The sequence below is a fragment of the Nelumbo lutea genome, chromosome 2 (genome assembly GCF_056320005.1).
Source record: "Nelumbo lutea isolate HS-2025 chromosome 2, American lotus-T2T, whole genome shotgun sequence".
NCBI lineage: Eukaryota > Viridiplantae > Streptophyta > Magnoliopsida > Proteales > Nelumbonaceae > Nelumbo > Nelumbo lutea.
The window spans coordinates 18,375,714-18,393,995 of NC_142685.1; the positions used below are offsets into that span (position 1 = coordinate 18,375,714).

The 18,282-nt window shown below is 45.3% G+C and overlaps 1 protein-coding gene across 13 annotated transcripts in view; it reads right to left on the reverse strand.

Moving 5' to 3' along the window:
* Nucleotides 1-18,282, reverse strand: part of CPL2 (carboxyl-terminal domain (ctd) phosphatase-like 2) — an 86,298-nt gene that overhangs the window by 33,127 nt on the left and 34,889 nt on the right. Inside the window, exon 14 of one of the 13 annotated variants that reach the window (XM_088971631.1) lies at nucleotides 11,949-12,164. The exons of the other annotated variants lie outside the window; for them this stretch is intronic. Coding sequence (XP_088827757.1) covers nucleotides 12,001-12,164 — 164 coding nt within the window. The 3' untranslated portion in view covers nucleotides 11,949-12,000. Of the gene's footprint in view, nucleotides 1-11,948; nucleotides 12,165-18,282 lie in introns of those variants that run through there. 13 annotated transcript variants of the gene reach the window in all.

Sequence of the window (18,282 nt, forward strand, 5' to 3'; positions counted from 1 at the left end):
GTCGCTCCCGTATCACAAGCGGAACGAGCTAGATTGATCCACTCGTGAGTTATCTGCTCCACAGGACCCTACCTACAGAACATAACGCAGCCCGAAGGGTAGAGCGCTAGTCAGCTAAATACATCCTCATAGACGGGCAGCTATACAAAAGGTCTTTCACGCTCCCTTACCTGCGTTGCTTGGGACCCTCAAAAGCTGAGCATGTACTTCGCGATACCCATGAAGGCTTGTGCGGCGAACACTTGCGGGGTAGAGCTCTCGCACAGAAAGTGTTAAGGCAAGGCTGTTATTGGCCCACGATGAAGTTGGATGCACTCGAGCTCGTCGAAAAATGTGACAGGTGTCAGAGGCATGCCAACATTCATTATCAACCTACTGCTGATTTGAAATACCTCACTAGCCCATGGCCCTTCGCGCAGTGGGGAATCGACATCCTTGGTCCTTTCCCCCAGCAACAGGGCAGAGGAGGTTCTTGGTTGTAGCAGTAGATTACTTTACGAAGTGGGTGGAAGCCGAACCCTTGGTAACGATCACAGCCCACAACATACAGAATTTATTCTGAAAAAGCATAGTATGTCACTTCGGACTACCTCGGGTGCTGATATCCAACAATGGGAAACAATCCTGAGATATTAAGTTTCAAAATTGTGCTGAAATGGGGACTCAACAAAATTTTATCTCGGTGGCACACCCCCAGGTGAACGGGAAAGCAGAAGTACCTAACAGAGCGATACTTCGTGCATTGAAAGCTCGCTTAGCTCAAGCCAAGAAGTTGTGGGTGAACGAACTGCCTAGTGTCCTTTGGGCCTACCGAACTACTATTAAGACCGCCACAGGTGAAACCCCTTTCAACCTCACGTATTGCACAGAAGCGGTGATCCCGGCGGAAATTGAGGTACCCACATTACGATTGGAGGCTTACGATAAGGAGGCGAATGATGACGAGCTCCATACCAACCTAGACCTAATAGATGAGGTACAAGACCTGGCTTACATTCGGACCGCAACTTACCAACAAAGAGTAGCTCGGTACTATAACGACCGGGTAAAAAAACGACACTTCCGCGTCGGCGACCTAGTTCTTTGGAAGGTTATGGTACCTAAGCCCAGCGCTGGCAAGCTCAGACCGAATTGGGAAGGTCCATACCGAGTAAAACGGGTATTTGGGGAAGGCACGTATGAGCTCGAAACTTTAGAAGGGAAGCTCGAAACTTTAGAAGGGAAGCAGGTACCATGACCATGGAATTATGATAACTTAAGAAGGTACTACTCATGAACTTGCAACCCAAAGGCAAAATTTCCTCAAGTCTATGTGACTACCGAACTGGTCGAAAAAGACGACGGACTGGAGAGAGGACTGCGAGTCACTCCCAGAAGCCTACGGGCTATGGTGCCGAAATGACAGAAGACCGCGGCATAGGCAGACAAGTCCTAGTCGCCTCTTCGGCATAGGCAGACAAGTCCTAATCGCCTCTTCGGCATAGGCAAACAAGTCTTAGTCGCCTCTTCAGCATAGGCAGACAAGTCCTAGTCGCCTCTTCAACATATGCAGACAAGTCCTAGACGCCTCTTCGGCAAGCCCTAGTCGCCTCTTCGGCATAGGCAGACAAGTCTTAGTCGCCTCTTCGGCATTGGCAGACAAGTCTTAGTCGCCTATGAGGCATAGACAGCTCGGGTGCGAACCCTACGGTGTCTAATTCACATCGGCATACAGCAACGTAAGGTTAATCCCACATGGAGCCAAGCTCGTTAGCTCGGAACTTAAGGATAGCCAACACTTAGGCAAATAAGTGACCCAGGCATAGACAGGTCGGGTATGTACCTTACAGTGTTTGATCGTCCTGGCATGCAATGGCAATTATATCATCTCTACTAGTGTTGAGCTCACCAGCTCGGCAGCGACCTATACTTAGGAAAAGTTCACTCTTATTTGGTTTAGTTCACCAACTCGGGAGTAATCTACACTTAGAAAAAAAATTTGCACACTATAACCAAGCTCGGAGGCCCGGGATGTACAATGTATGTAAGGAGGTCCAAGAAAAGAGGCACGACTATACATCCAATCTACTAGAATCCCCTCCACCAGGTAGGTTGGTTTCCATGTGGTCCTCCACGTCCTCTCGACCTGCCTCTCCTAACGGCCTCGCCTCAAGAACTTCATCGTCGCTTTACCCTTCGGAGGGGTTGAGTTCCTCGTCAGCCTCCTTTGCCATCTCAGGAGTGACGGCCGACAGGGAAACAAATCTGAAGTCGAGCTCGGTAAACATCCACCGCATCAGCCACTTGCAAAGCTTGAAGCCTGACCGGTACAAGCTAGATCCATACTCGACCTGGAGTTTGTGAAACTCCGGGGACTCCTTGAAATCCTCGATGGCGCGATCTCTCTCTTGAACTCGCGCCTCCTGGATGGCAATGTCAAAGATCTCAGTGCGCTCCTTGATCATCGCCTCGAGGTTCTCGTTCTCCCTCAAGAGAGCCTCCTTCTCCCCCTTGAGTTTCTTCTTCTCCTCCGTCAGTACGAGGATCAGCTCCTCCTGGCTCCGAGCTCCCTTCTTGGCTCGAAGAACCTCACCCCGAACTAAATCCAGCCCGTCGTAAAGCTTCCTAGTATTCTCTTCGGCTCTAGGGATCGCTTCAATAGGATCTCGGACTGGTAGACGAGTGAATGAATAGCGGAGTTCACCAGGCAAATAGAAAGCAGAAGTAAGTACTATTAACAGAAGAGTAAGAAAATAAAACAAAGGGGTGGGTTACTCACCACCATGCAGTAACAAGTCGTTCTGCCTCCAAGCTAACTTGTTGGCATGTCAGCCCATTATGTGACCTCCGCAGGAAACACGGCATCCTTGCTCTTGAGGAGACTAAGCCGCAGGCACCGAAGTACCCTCGGGCTCGCGAGGCGGGCCTCCCTCGTCTTGGTCCTCGTCCAGGTCAACGACTGGAGGCTGGGGATGGACCTCCTCCTCCAAGAGCTCGGCCGAGATCAGCTCTGGTGCAACGACCTCGGCTTGGGCGAGAACCGAAGGACTGACCTCCTGACGAGACCTCTTCGAGGCCTTCCTCTTCTTTCCCCTCTGAACACTCCGCAGAAGGTTTGTTGCATCAACGTCTATCATAGCTTCTACAAGAGAAAAAGGAAGAAGTTAGTCACGAACTGAAGTAAGTGCAAAATAAGAAAGAAAAAGCAATGTGTGTGCCGAGGTGGAGGCCTACCAGGAGGACTCAGCACAGCTCGTCTCCTCAGCCAAGAAATCTTTCATTTCAAAGCCAAGGTCCCTCTAGGAATTAGTGACCGCCCTAGTCTCATCATCCAGCCTCACCCCGGGGTCCTTAATGGCCACTCGCTAGTGAGTCGGGAATGGCCATCCCTCAGGGTTCCGAACAAAGAAGTACCTTTTCTTCTAGGCCGGTACTTTGTTCGGGCTACCGAACAAGACTTTGAACCAAGGGCGGGGGGAAATGTAGTAACTCTGTCAGGTGTCCCCGCACAGGCAAGCAGAGTTCTTCTTGATGGAGCATATCGAACTAAAGGTGTCTAGGGAAAGAGGTTGGTTATACTCGAGGAACAAAGAGATCGTGCCAACAATGGTTCGGATGGAGTTCGAATGTAACTGGTCAATGGTAATGTCAAAGAACTTAATAATTTCTATAATGAAAGGGTGGAGCGGGAAGCGCAACCCAGCTACTGACCCAAAGGAATACTAAAGGAAAGAGTGTCGGGAAGACGGTAACAGGCTACCAAGGACAATAATTTGTCTGAGGTCATCGTGGAAGGGCCGAAGTCATTCGGATCACGACCCCGAGAAGAAGATGAGACCTCCTCTCCGGAGGTCGGTCGCTCTACCCAAGGTTGAGGTTCCTCAGGCCGAGATGGCCCGACATCGGGTAAAGGTGTTTCCCGAAGAGTTGTAAAGAGGAGCTCTCTAGCGAAGAGCTGACCTCATCGACGGGAGTCGAGGACCGCACCTCAACACCCTCGGGCTCACTAGAATCACTAAGTAACCTATCTATGCTAGCACTAGACATACTGGACAGGAAAAGGAAAGGGGAACAACTAATGAAAGAAGACGAACTCACCAAAAGGACGACAATGACCTCAGACACAAAGAAAGGAGTGGCGAGCTGAAGGACTCCGACGCGACCTCATGAGAGCTCAATTACAAGATTTTTGGCAAAGGTAATGGGCCCTTCGGCCCCCTATTTATAGTCCACTGTATCCGGCGATCAACAGCTAGGACCTGTACGATCCAACAGCTCCCATGAAAACCGGCAGCACGCTACCCGAGGACGAAATCGGTTGAGCGCGCTCTTTGGCGTCCGTAGAATCTATAAATAGTGACGTCCGCATGTTCCCAGGACACGACCTGGGTCATTTCGTGGTTGAGACAGATGGTTGAACATGCCCGACCAACTGTTCGCACTCCAAATTGACTAGACCTCGCGCCAAATCCACATGGACTCTTCATGAACTCCCTGCATCGGGTTAGGCCCCCTGGCACGAGTGGGGGGCAATTGATGAAAGGTGATTTGGAACGACCTAGCAAGAAAGGGACACGTAGGCGCAATCTGATCGAAGGATAATAACTCAGCCAGGCAAGCCCAGTTCGCAACATTCGCGATTCGGTTATTCAACCACTTTGGCCCAAAATCCGCCTCGATGTAGAGGGATCTCGACACCCAATCCAGTTTGGGACTAAAGAATCGAAGTTCCATCTCTAGAGTAGAAAATGAAGAGCCAGGAGAGAAAAAGGTGTCAGAGTTGACTCAACAAGTTCAACAAGACAAGGAGGAAGACCATAGATTAGAGAGTCTAATCAAGGTCCGACCTCAAGTCTGCATTATTAAGTGTTTATGATGCTCTCCAGCTTTCTCCAAATTTGAGAAAGGCATTAATTCAAGCATTGCTTAATCCTGAACAATTCAAAGATGAAGTCAATCAAATTGAAGTACAACCAAAGTCCCCAAAGGTTTGTGCTTCATGTATGGCATGCATATCTTTTGATGATGAAGACTTACAGCTTGGGACGGAATATCACAACAGCCCTTTTATGTATCAGGAGTAATTGGTGATACTCCCATCAATAGAGTTCTCTTAGATTGTGGATCTGTTGTTAATCTTCTACCCTTGAAAACTTTATTGGTTATGGGTATGACACCTCGCCAATTATCCCCTTCATGTTTGACCATTCAAAGGTTTAATCAAGAAGGTCAGAAGGCAATGGGTACCATTGCTCTGAAAATAGAAATTGGAGAGCTATATTCCGATGCTTTGTTTCATGTTATTGATGTAGATACTCCATATAATGTCCTTTTAGGACATCCATGGTTACACACATACGGAGTTGTCCCATCAACACTTCATCAATGTTTTAAGCTTAGCAAAGATGGAGAGGTAAAAAAAGTGGTTGCAGATACGATCCATTCCAAGGAGAAGAAGTACATTATGCAGATGCTAAATTTTATAAATTTGCTAAGTTTCATTCTTTCCCTTCTTCAAAGGAAGAAGTTAAAGAGAATGTTGAAAGTAGTCTTCAAGAATGCAAAGAACCACCAACTTCAATAATCAAGATTGTTGTATCATTGCAACAGGAAGTCAAAGGGAAACAAAAACTCCAAGTTGACTCAAAACCTAAAGCTACCTTTAGGTACATTACAAAAAGCCAAAGGAAATTGGGGCAAAAGGCTCTTAATTCATTGCAAGAGACTACAATGGCGACATTGATGACAAGTTATACTTGTCCACTTAGGAAGATTGACCAATGCTTCACATTCATTCAATTTATTGTGTCAACTTCCCTTCCGAAAGGTGGAAAAAAGAATTAAAGGTTAGTTCTCCAAAAGTTCAAGCCAATTGAGTCATTACCATAATCCTACATGTAGTGATGCAGAATCAACCTCAGCAATCCCTATGTTCACAGAACGTGAAAAGGCTATTTTCAGCCAAGAGGAGATAAAGCAACCCAACATTATCATTAAAAAGATAGAAGATGGTGGAGAATTCAAAATAGAGGTCAATTACATCTCCACCAAAGAGCATGAATCCTCATTGGAGGATCAAGGTATGAACCCTACCTAGGATTCTAATACTTCAATGGCGCTTCAAGGTACAAACCTTAATTGTAATAATTTGCAACAGGTAATGCCTCGAGAGTATATCCCTCAATCAGTTAATCTTCTCCATGAAGATGAAAAAATAGAAGAAGTCAAAGAGGCTCAACTTGCACCGTCAAAGCTTGAAGATGGAGGTCAAGCAACAGTAGATGACCTTCAAGAAATCAACCTCGGATGTGTTGATAACCCCAAGCCTATCCTTGTCAGTGCTCTACCTACTAGGGAAGAGCTAATAATGTATAAATCTTTATTGAAAGAATACAAAGATGTTTTTGCTTGGGGATATAAAGACATGCTAGGATGGGATCCCAAAATAGCTATACATAGATTAGCTATTTCTAAGAATAAGTGTCCTGTAAAACAAGCTCAACGTCGCTTCAGACCAGAGCTCACTGTACAAATTGAATATGAGGTTGATAAATTGATAAGTGCTGGTTTTATCAGGGAAGTTAAATATCCTACATGGCTTGCTAATGTTCCTGTTAAAAAGAAAAATGGACAAGTCCACATCAGCATAGATTTTAGAGATCTTAATGATGCATGTCCAAAAGATGAATTTCCACTACCCATTAAAAAATTGCTAGTGGATGCTACTACCGGATTTGAAGCATTGTCCTTCATGGACGGTTTTTCAAGTTATAACCAAATTAAAATGGCTCCAGAAGATGAAGAGCTAACTGCTTTTCGAACTCCAAAAGGGATATTCTGCTACACAGTTATGCCCATTGGCTTGAAAAATGCTGGAGCTACATACCAGCGAGCCAGACAGTCATATTCAATGATATGCTCCACAACACCGTGGATTGTTATGTTGATGATTTAGTGGTGAAAACTAAGGAAAGAGAACACCACTTAGATGATCTCACAAGAGTTTTACACAGACATCGAAAACACCAACTTAAAATGTGCATTTGGGGTAACTTCAGGAAAATTCCTTGGATTTATTGTCCCACATCGAGGGATTGAAATAGACCCTATAAATATTAAGGCAATCTTAGAAATGCCTCCTCCCCAAAATTTGCAAGAATTACGCAGCTTACAAAGGAGACTTGCTTATATAAGGAGATTCATCACCAACTTGTCTGGTAGATGAGGAAGGATGCACCTTTTATATGGGATGAAGCATGTCAAAATGCTTTCCAAAGCATAAAAAATTATTTGTTAAACCCACCAGTGTTGCCCACACCAATAAAAGGGAAGCCATTAATATTATATATTTCAGCCTCACCAAATTCTCGGGGGGCATTGTTACCTCAAAATAATGATAAAGGGAAAATGACCTTTATTATCTGAGTAGAACCTTAGTTGGGGCTGAACACAATTATTCTTCATATGAAAAGATGTGCTTAGCTTTAGTATTTGTTGTCCAAAAGTTATGACATTATTTGCTTGCACATCCAATTACGTTAATTTCTAAAGCTTGTCCCCTCAAATATTTTCTCTCGGCCAGCTCTAACGGGTAGACTAGCAAAATGGTCATTCATTTTATCTGAGTTCAAGATAAAATATGTACATTTAAAAGCAATAAAAGGGCAAGCTTTAGTTGACTTCTTAGTAGCTCATCTTGTGCCAGATGACACTGAGCTTTTAGAAGACCTTCCAGACGAAAAGGTCTTATACATAGAAACTGAAAGACCATGGCAACTCTATTTCGATGGAGCTTCTTCAAAACAAGGTGCAGGAGCAGGGATTATGTTCATCACTCCCACAGGAGATTTAATTCCATATTCTTTCTCCCTCACATCATTATGCTCAAACAATACAGTCGAGTATGAAGCAGTCATTATCAGTTTAGAAATGGCTCGGGATATGAACATTAAATATTTACAAGTCTTTGGAGATTCTCAATTGGTGGTTAACCAATTAAATGAATTGTATGGGGTTAAAAAAATTAAATTTAATACCTTACTTTAACAGAGCTAGAGAGCTGATATCTCAATTCAGCAGCATACAAGTGAGCCACATTCCAAGGTCAGAAAATGATAAGGCTGATGCCTTAGCCAAGTTGGCTGCATCTCTTAGTTTACCTAAACAAAGACAACTTCAGATTACAGTTGGTGAGAGACATGTTCTGCCCCCCATAAATGAAAGAGTTTGGGAAACTGAGTCTATGAACTTTGTCACGATTCAGTTGGAAGAAGAAGCCTCAGAGTGGAGAATGCCCATAATTAAATATCTACAATATCGGCTCATCCTGATAGATCCTAGGAGTACTGATGTCCTACGCCAAGCTGAACATTACAGATATATAAATGGCATTTTATATAGAAAATCCATTAACAGAATTCTACTTAAGTGCCTTTCTGGAAATGAAGTCCAACAAGCTCCCCGCGAAATACACGCAAAAGAGTACGATGTACATCAGAATGTCCCTGAAAGGGTAGGATATTTAGAAGAATTGGGCTATTTTTGGCCCACTATTATCTTAGATGATATCTGCATCTTAAGGAATTGTGTTAACTGCCAAAATCTAAGGGGTATGTTACCAGAAGCTGTGAATGTTAACATGGTCACAGTGTACCAAATCGAAGAAGAAACAGATTGGAGGCAACCCATTATTGATTATTTATAATATGGGAGGTGATGAAGGGTGATTTGGCACAACCTAGCAAGAAGGGGACACGTAGGCGCGATCTGATCGAGGGGTGACAACTCAGCCAAGCAAACCCAGTTCACAACATTCGGAGCTCGGGTATTCGGCCACCTCGGTGTAGAGGCACCTCGACACCCAATCCAGTTCGGGACTAAAGAATCGAAGTGGCAGTTCGGGGCTACAGAGCCGAAAATGTTACATGATCGACTCCAAAGGCCTCCACAACGAGCACCGAATTTGTTGGGATCACGATAAGACTCGTCCTAGCTCCGCCTGAATCGGAGGTAAAACGATAAACCTTATCAACAGACTGCTCTCTGTCAAAAACGGAACAAACCTTATCTGCACAGCCCGGAGATCTTAGAGATCTTTTCGTAAGGCCCATGACTACTCCAGTATATAAAGACATGAAACCTCAAGGCAAAGGTACGCGTGATTATTCTACTCATTAGCACTCAAGCTCTCAAGCATTCAGCTCGCATTCACAGCATAACTACTTACTTAAGCATCGGAGTGACCTAGCCGGGTTAGCTACCCCGGGTTCTCCGATCCACTGTTTTGCAGATCGGTCCAACTCGCCGCCAAATTGGAGTTCGAATCGCTTTCCATCTGCTGATATGAAATACCTCACCAGCCCGTGGCCCTTTGCGCAGTGGGGAATCGACATCCTTGGTCCTTTCCCACCAGCAACAGGGCAGAGGAAGATATAGGTTGTAGTAGTAGATTACTTTACGAAGTGGGTGGAAGCCGAACCCTTGGTAACGATCCCAGCCCGCAACCTACAGAATTTCTTCTAGAAAAGCATAGTATGTCACTTCAGACTACCTTGAGTGCTAATATCCGACAATGGGAAGCAGTTCAAAGATGTTAAGTTTCAAAATTGTTGTGCCAAAATGGGGATTCAACAAAATTTTATCTCAGTGGCACACCCCCAGTCGAACAGGCAAGCAGAAGTAACTAACAGGGCGATACTTCACGGATTAAAAGCTCGCTTAGCTCGAGCCAAGGTATTGTGGGTGGACGAATTGCCCAGTGTCCTTTGGGCCTACCGAACTACTATTAAGACCGCAACGAGTGAGACCCCTTTCAACCTCACCTATGGTACAAAAGCGGTGATCCCAACAGAAATAGAGGTGCCCACAATACGATTGGAGGCTTATGATGAGGAACCGAACGATGACGAGCTCCGTACCAACCTAGACCTAGTATAGGAGGTAAGAGACCTGGCTTATATTCGGACCGCAGGTTACCAACAAAGAGTAGCTCGGTACTATAACGCCCTAGTAAGAAAACAACACTTCCACATCAGCGACTGGGTCCTTCGGAAGGTTATGGTACTTGAGCCCGGCGTTGGTTAGCTTGGACCGAATTGGGAAGGTCCATACCGAGTAAAGCAGGTATTCGGGGAAGGCACATATGAGCTCAAGACTTCGGAAGGGAAGCAGGTACCTCGAGCATGGAATATTGATAAGAAACGACTGACTGGAGAGAGGACTGCGAGTCACTCCCAGAGGCCTAAGGGCTATGGCGCCAAGCTGACAGAAGACGTCGGCACTACGATAAGTCCTAGTCGCCTCTCCGGCATAGGCAAACAAGTCCTATTCGCCTCTTCAACATAGGCAGGCAAGTCCTAGTCGCCTCTTCGCATAAGCAAGCAAGTCCTAGTCGCCTCTCTGGGATAGGCAGACAAGTCCTAGTCGCGTCTTCGTCATAGGTCAGCCAGTCCTAGTTGCCGCTCCATCATAGGCAGGCAAGTCCTAGTCGCCCCTCTGGCATAGGCCGACAAGTCCTAGTCGCCTCTCCGGCATAGGCAGGCAAGTCCTAGTCGCCCCTCCGGCAAAGGCCGACATGTCCTAGTCGCCTCTTCAGCATAGGCAGACAAGTCTTAGACGCCTATGAGGCATAGTCAGCTCGGGTGCAAACCCTACGTTGTCTAATTCACCTCAGTGTACAACAATGCAAGGTTAATCCTACCTGGAGTCAAACTCGTTAGCTCGACACTTAGGGATAACCAACACTTGGGCAAATGAGTAACCCAGGCATAGACAGATCGGGTATGTACCTTACAGTGTCTGTTCGCCGTGGCATACAATGGCAATTAGATCATTCCTACTAATGTCGAGCTCACCAGCTTGGGAGTAACCTATACTTAGAAAAAGTTCACTCCTATTTGGTTTAGTTCGCCAGCTCGGGTGTAATCTACACTTGGAAAAATTCGCACACAAAGATTGCAAAACACTTGTATTTCATTGATATAGAACTTTAATTACAAAAAATGAAAGAGATAAAGATTGCAATTGACCGAGCTCAGAGGCTTGGAACATTGAGGGTTACAAAAAGAGGGGGGTCCAAAAAAGAGGCTTCAATCAGTTCGGGGCTCTTCATCCTTATTGAAGACTTCGGCAAGAGGATCTGTCTCCATACGGTCCTCACCAGCACCGGTCTCCTCTTCCTCATCAAGTAGGTCGTCATCACTCTCCGCTTCCGAGTCCAAATCTTTGGCAGCTTGGATGGCCATCTCCTTGGTGATCTTCATCGTGGTTATGGCGTTGAGGTCGAGATGGGGAAATTCACGATGGGTCAACCACCTGCTGAGTTTGAACCCCTTCCGGTAACCTGTTGTCCCTGCCTCGACCAGCCTTTCCCGAAGCTCCACCGAGGACTTGTACTCCTCAACAGCCTTAACCTTGGCCTCCTTCATCGCCCGAAGCAGTAGTTCGGTTCGTTCCTTCACGTGGGCCTCGAGGTTCTCGACCTCCCTCTTCAATGCCGCTTCACGCTCCTCGAGCTCCTTCTCAGATATCAGTAGAGTTAGCAACTCCTTAGCTCATGCATCGTTCTTTAGTTGGTTGATTTCGTTGTGAGCTAAGTTTAGTTCAGCGCGGGCATTTCGAGAAGACTCCTCGGCTTTGAGAGCTCGCTTCAGGTTCACCTCAGACTGGTAAGCCAAGGCATGGATGGAGGAGTTCACCTGCCAAGAGAAGAAACCGAGTATCAGTATACAAAAAATCTAAGTACGAGACAATTTGAAAGACAAGTTCAAGAACGTACCACCATACAATGTGTAGCCGCTCGGGCCCCGAGCTGAACAACTGGCAAGTCGGCCCAACGAGCGACCTCCTCAGTGAACACCGCATCCTTGCTCTTGAGAAGGCCGAACTTTGGAGTCAAAATGCTCCGAACTGGAGCATCGCTACCCGAAGAAGTGGTAGCCGCTGGGATGGGCTCCGAAGATGTAGCCTCCTCAGGCATGCGAGGCGGGGTGGGTTTGCCTGAGTCCTCCTCGATCAAATCGATTATGGGAGGCTGCTCGGCAATTGGTGGGTGCTCGGGCTCAGGAACGGCAGCCTCAGTTGTGGCTGCTTCACTCTGACACGAGCCTTTTTGGAGGCTCTCTTCTTTTTCTTCCCCTTCTTCATGCTCCCGAAGAGCTCATCGGCAAGGATGTCATCCATGGAAGCTGCGATGAAAATGAGCCAAGTCAAATACAATACCAAAGTCAAACGAATAGAAAAAGTACAGCAAATAGCAACCTACCAGGAGGACTTAGGCCGGCCTACACGAGATTCTCCTCGGTCACGAAGTTTTTGAACTTTAAGCCGAGCTCCGCCTAAGATCGAACCTCCTCCCTTGTCTTCAAGTCCAGTCTAACGTCGGGGTCTTGGATGGCTGCCCTCCAATGAGTCGGGAAGGGCCACCCCTCGGTGTTGCGGACCACGAAGTAACGCCTCTTCCGGGATGGGACCTTATTAGGGAGCTCATGCAACAGTTTGTATCCAAGACAAGGTGACAAGTAGTAAGTTCGCCTGTGCTCGGGCAGAACGCAGGATGAATTTTTCTTAATGGAAAGAATCGAAGAAAAGACGTCAAGGTCAAGTAGACGGTTGTAATCATGCAAAAGAGAAATGGTCCCTACGATATTACGGATAGAGTTTGGGTGTAGCTGGTCTATGGTAATGTTAAAGAATTAAACGATCTCGATTATAAGAGGGTGAAGTGGAAGACGCAGACCGACTACGAGCTGCTCCTCAAAGATCACGATCTCGTTGTGATCATGATCCCAAGGAAAGTTGCCTAAGGGGATGTTATATACAAGGTCGTTAGGGAGTTTGTACCGAGCTACTAAGGCTAGGAGTCTGTCTGCCGTCATTATCGACGGGCCGAAGTTGTCTTTCAACTGACCTCGATGTAAGGTGGAAGCCAAGTTACCAGAGGCCTCTCGCTCTCGCCAAGGCGAGTTCACCCCGAGCGGACTGAGGACCGCATCCTGTCCCGAAGTGACCACCTCGGTAGGACGAGGATCCACAGCCTGAGCCGAGGTACCCACATCGGCCCCAGCAGACTCGCCACTCCCGTCTATAAGACTATCTAAGCTAAGGCTAGACATATTAAAGGAAAGGACAATGGAATCAAAAGGAAAAAGCAAAGGAAGGTGGACTCAACAAAAGGAAGATCGAAGAAAAGAAGGCGACCTCAGACCCAGAAAAGGTTGATACCGAACTGGAAGACTTGAGCGTGGCCTCAAAAATTGCGGATTTGCGGACTTGTGGCGAGGAAAATGGACCCTTTGGCCCCTATTTATAGCCATTATATCCAGGAATCAACAGTCAAGATCAACACGATCCGACAACTCCTAAGTAAACCGGTTGCATGCCCCCCAAGGTTGAAATTGATGTAGCGTGTGTTTTGACGTCCCCGGAGTTTATAAATAGTGTGACGCCCGCGCGTGGCTAAGACACGACCTGGTCATTTCATGGTTGAGCCAGATGGTTGAACAGGCCCGACCAACGGTTCGCCTTCAAGTCGTCTAGACTTCATGCCAAATCCACCTGGACTCCCCATGAACTCCCCGCACCGGGTTGGGACCCCTAGCACGAGGAGTGGGGGGCAATTGATGAAGGGTGATTTGGCATGACCTAGCAAGAAAGGGGACACGTAAGCGCGATCTGATCGAGGGGTGACAACTCAACCAAGCGAACCCAGTTCGCAACATTCGAAGCTCGGGTATTCAGCCACCTCGATGTAGAGGCACCTCAACACCCAATCTAGTTCGGGACTAAAGAATTGAAGTGGCAGTTCGGGGCTAGAGAGTCAAAAACGTCACATGATTGACTCCAAAGGCCTCCCCAACGGGCCCCAAATTTCTCGGGTTCACGATAAGACTCGTCCTAACTCCGCCTGAATCGGAGGTCATGCCAAATCATGGTTGAGCCAGGTGGTTGAACAGGCCCGACCAACGGTTCACCCTTCAAGTCGTCTAGACTTCATGCCAAATCCACCTGGACTCGCCATGAACTCCCCGCACCGAGTTGGGACCCCTGGCACGAGGAGTGGGGGGCAATTGATGAAGGGTGATTTGGCACGACCTAGCAAGAAGGGGACGCGTAGGCGCGATCTGATCGAAGGGTGACAACTCAGCCAACCGAACCCAGTTCGCAAAATTCGGAGCTCGGGTATTCAGCCACCTCGATGTAGAGGCACCTCGACACCCAATCTAGTTCGGGACTAAAGAATTGAAGTGGCAGTTCGGGGCTAAAGAGTCGAAAACGTCACATGATTGACTCCAAAAGGCCTCCCCAACAGACCCCAAATTTCTCGAGTTCACGATAAGACTCGTCCTAACTCCGCCCGAATCGGAGGTCATGCCAAATCATGGTTGAGCCAGGTGGTTGAGCAGGCCCGACCAACGGTTCGCCCTTCAAGTCATCTAGACTTCATGCCAAATCGACCTGGACTCGCCACGAACTCCCCGCACCGGGTTGGGACCCCAGGCACGAGGAGTGGGGGGCAATTGATGAAGGGTGATTTGGCACGACCTAGCAAGAAGGGGACGCGTAGGCGCGATCTGATCGAAGGGTGACAACTCAGCCAACCGAACCCAGTTCGCAAAATTCGGAGCTCGGGTATTCAGCCACCTCGATGTAGAGGCACCTCGACACCCAATCCAGTTCAAGACTAAAGAATCGAAGTGGTAGTTCGGGGCTAGAGAGTCGAAAACGTCACATGATTGACTCCAAAGGCCTCCCCAACCGGCCCCAAATTTCTCGGGTTCATGATAAGACTCGTCCTAACTCCGCCTGAATCAGAGGTAAAACGATAAACCTTATCAACATACTGCTCTCCTTCAAAAACGGAACAAACCTTATCTACACAGCCCGGAGATCTCGGAGATCTTTCGTAAAGCCCACGACTACTCTAGTATATAAAGACATGAAATAGATCACTCCGATGCTTAAGTCAGTACTTATGCTGTGAATGCGAGATGAATGCTTGAGAGCTTGAGTGCTAATGAGTAGAATAATCACACGTAGCCAGGTTAGCTACCCCAGGTTCTCTGATCCACTGTTTTGCAAGCCGGTCCAGCTTGCCGCCCAATTGGAGTTTGGATCGCCTTCTAGCTAGGAGTAGCCAGATCGCGCACCATCAAGAGGCTACTTATAGACCCAAAGAAAAGAGTCGATATATGTCAACAGACTCCACGTTTCACTTATCTCGGCGACACCTTATATAGAAGATCCTTTGATGGAATATTGTTAAGAATTCTATCTAATGAAGAGGCAAGAAGAGAATTATATGAAGTCCACTCAGGCACATGTGCAGCCCATCAAGCCGTACCAAAAGTTGCAAGCCAATTTAAAAGGTTAGGTTATTATTGGCCTACTATGATTCGAGATGCAATACAATTTCCTTCTACTTGCAAAGTATGTCAACTTCATGGCGATTTTATACATCAACCGCCCATGCCTCTTCATCCTACAACATTATCATGGCCATTTGAGGCTTGGGGCCTAGATGTCATCGATCCTTTTAAACCACCATCTTCTAAGTCACATTCATATATTTTGGCTGCCACGAACTATTTTTCCAAGTGGGCAGAGGCAATTCCATTAAAAGAAATTAGGGCAATAGGTGTTGCCAACTTCATTCAAAACCATATCATATACAGATATGGAATTCCCTCCAAAATTATATCGGATAATGCCTCGTACTTTAAGTACAAGGCCATGATAAAGTTAGCTGAGAAATATAAATTCCAGCATGCCAAATCTGCAGCTTATAACCCCTCATCAAATGGACAAGCAGAAGCTTTCAACAAAGTTCTTTAAAATACTTAAGAAGATGGTATCAAAGAATAAAAGAGATTGGCATGAACGCCTCCCTGAAGCACTTTGTGCATCTCGAACAACAGTGCGGACAGCCACTAGATGCACACCTTATAGTTTGGTATTTGAAGCAGAAGTTGTTCTTCCTCTAGAAGTTCAATTGCCCTCTTTAAGAATTGCAACACAACCCATACATCCCGAAGAAAATGTAAAGATAAGGCTTGCTGAACTTGAGGCTCTTGATGAGAAGAGCCTTTAATAAAAGGGTGAGATATCGGTCATTTGCGGTATATGCTGATGCAGTGATTATACTGCAAAACTGGTACACTGTTTCAGCAATATGCTGATGCAGTAATTATACTGCAAAACTGGGTTTAAATAAACAGTAGATACACTGTTTCAGCAGGCATGCTGATGCAGTAATTACACTGCAAATCTTCTTTAAATAAACAGCAGATACACTGTTTCAGAAAATATGCTGATGCAGTGATAATACTGTGAATCTTGGCTTTAATAAACAGAAGATACGTTGTTTCAGCAAACATGCTGATGCAGTAATTATACTGTGAATCTTGGCTTTAATAAAGAGCAGATACGCTGTTTCAGCAAACATGCCGATGCAGTAATTATACTGCGAAAAAATTGGCTAAAAAAAAAAAAGAACAGCAGATATGCTGATGTGGTACTGCAAACTTGGCTTTAAATAAACAGCAGATAAGCTGTTTCAGCAGACATGCTGATGCAGTGATTATACCGCAATAATCCATTGAAGAAACAAGTGAAGCTTTCTCTTGAGAGCAATAAAAATATATATATCAAACCTGGTTTAGGGTTTTTTTTCTCCCCAAGAGAAGAGAAAAAAATCTCTCTTTGTTCGTCCACCACTTCAGAAAACAAAGAAAACTTTCATTGTTTAATCACAGATTGTGAAGAGAAGACAAAAAGTCTCTCTTGTTGAAAGATTTCAGCAGCTCCTTGACTTGAAAACTGAAGGAGAGGTTTCCCTTTCTCTCATGAACCGTAGAGAGCTTGTGAAATGCTTGTGAAACAAAAAAAAAAATAGAGGCTGGAATGCCAGCCCATGCCTTTTATAGCCAAAATCAGTCTTACAGTCCTAATATGATTAGGATTGTTCATTAGGGTTAGGGTTAATAACAAAGGCTAGGGCGTGCAGCCCACTTAACAGCTTTAAAACAACTTATTTGTGGGCCTATTTTAAGTTTAAATAAGAAATTTTAAAATAACCCACTTACGGCTTTTAGTTGGGCCCAAGTACACAGCCTTATTTAGCCCATTTAGTGGCTTCAAAAGGATTCAAATTGACCATTAATACCCTTAAGGGCCCACCTGATGGTTAATTAAAATTATTCATCAACTAAATCAAAGTAAACAAATAATAAAAAAAAGGGAGTAAATCACATCCATCTTCGGATGCTACAAAAAAAAAAAAGAGACCTGTTCAGATTAGGACACTTCTGTTCCAAAAATGAAAAATAAAAAACTAATTACATGATTATTTCAAAAAAAAATCCTACTAAAGCCTGGATTCCACCACGAATCCTACTTAAATTAGGACTCTTATTTTATGAGCCTACAAAATGATTGTCTTGGTCAAAAACAACTCGGGATCAAGATTTAAGGGTGGATCAAAGATAATTTGATAAAACTAAAGAGTCCTACTTCAACCAGGACTCTTCCAACTGTGAAAATTTGTGATTAACCCTCAAATAATCAAACCAAATCACATAATTAATAACATCAAGCATATCAAAATCGAGAATCGAGAGTCCTAGTTGCACTAGGACTTCTCAATTTAACAAGATGAGTAACTATAAAACCTCATCAAATTAATCAAACAGTTAGATTATACAAGATTTTGTCTAACGAAAGATATTGTAAGAGTCCTGATCACACAAGGACTCTTCCAATTTTGGCTCAATTCTTTTCTAACGATAAAGTGGGCTAGCTAGTCTACTAGCCAAATCATTTAAGTGGGGAGTTCCCTCTCTTTAAGTGAGAGGGATAGGGGTCCTTCACCTAGGAGGAGGGGGTAGTTACATAACCACCCCACTCCCTATTTAAGCTCCTTAAGGGGAAAGTAGAAACAGAGATACACACAGAGAGACTCTTCAGAGAAAATTTTCACAAGAGATTCTTAAGAAAAGCAAAGATAAGGAGAGAAATGTATTGCTGTATAGTTTGTCAATTGTATTTTCTTCTTCTTTCTTCTCATTCTTGTACACCTGATGTAAAAGAAAAGCAAATGCAAAGTTCTTTTTTAAGTATCCTATTGTTCTTTTCTTTTGTTCTATGCGTTCATTTCCCCAAGTCAGAATCAAAGGTGTTCTCTACTTTCTTGTGGGGATGTAATTATGGGGAACAATCCGTATGATTCCCAGAATGGGCCTTACCCAAAATAATAAAAACTCAATCACTTGCTCGAGTGAAATATGTTGCATGAGAATTTATTAAAAT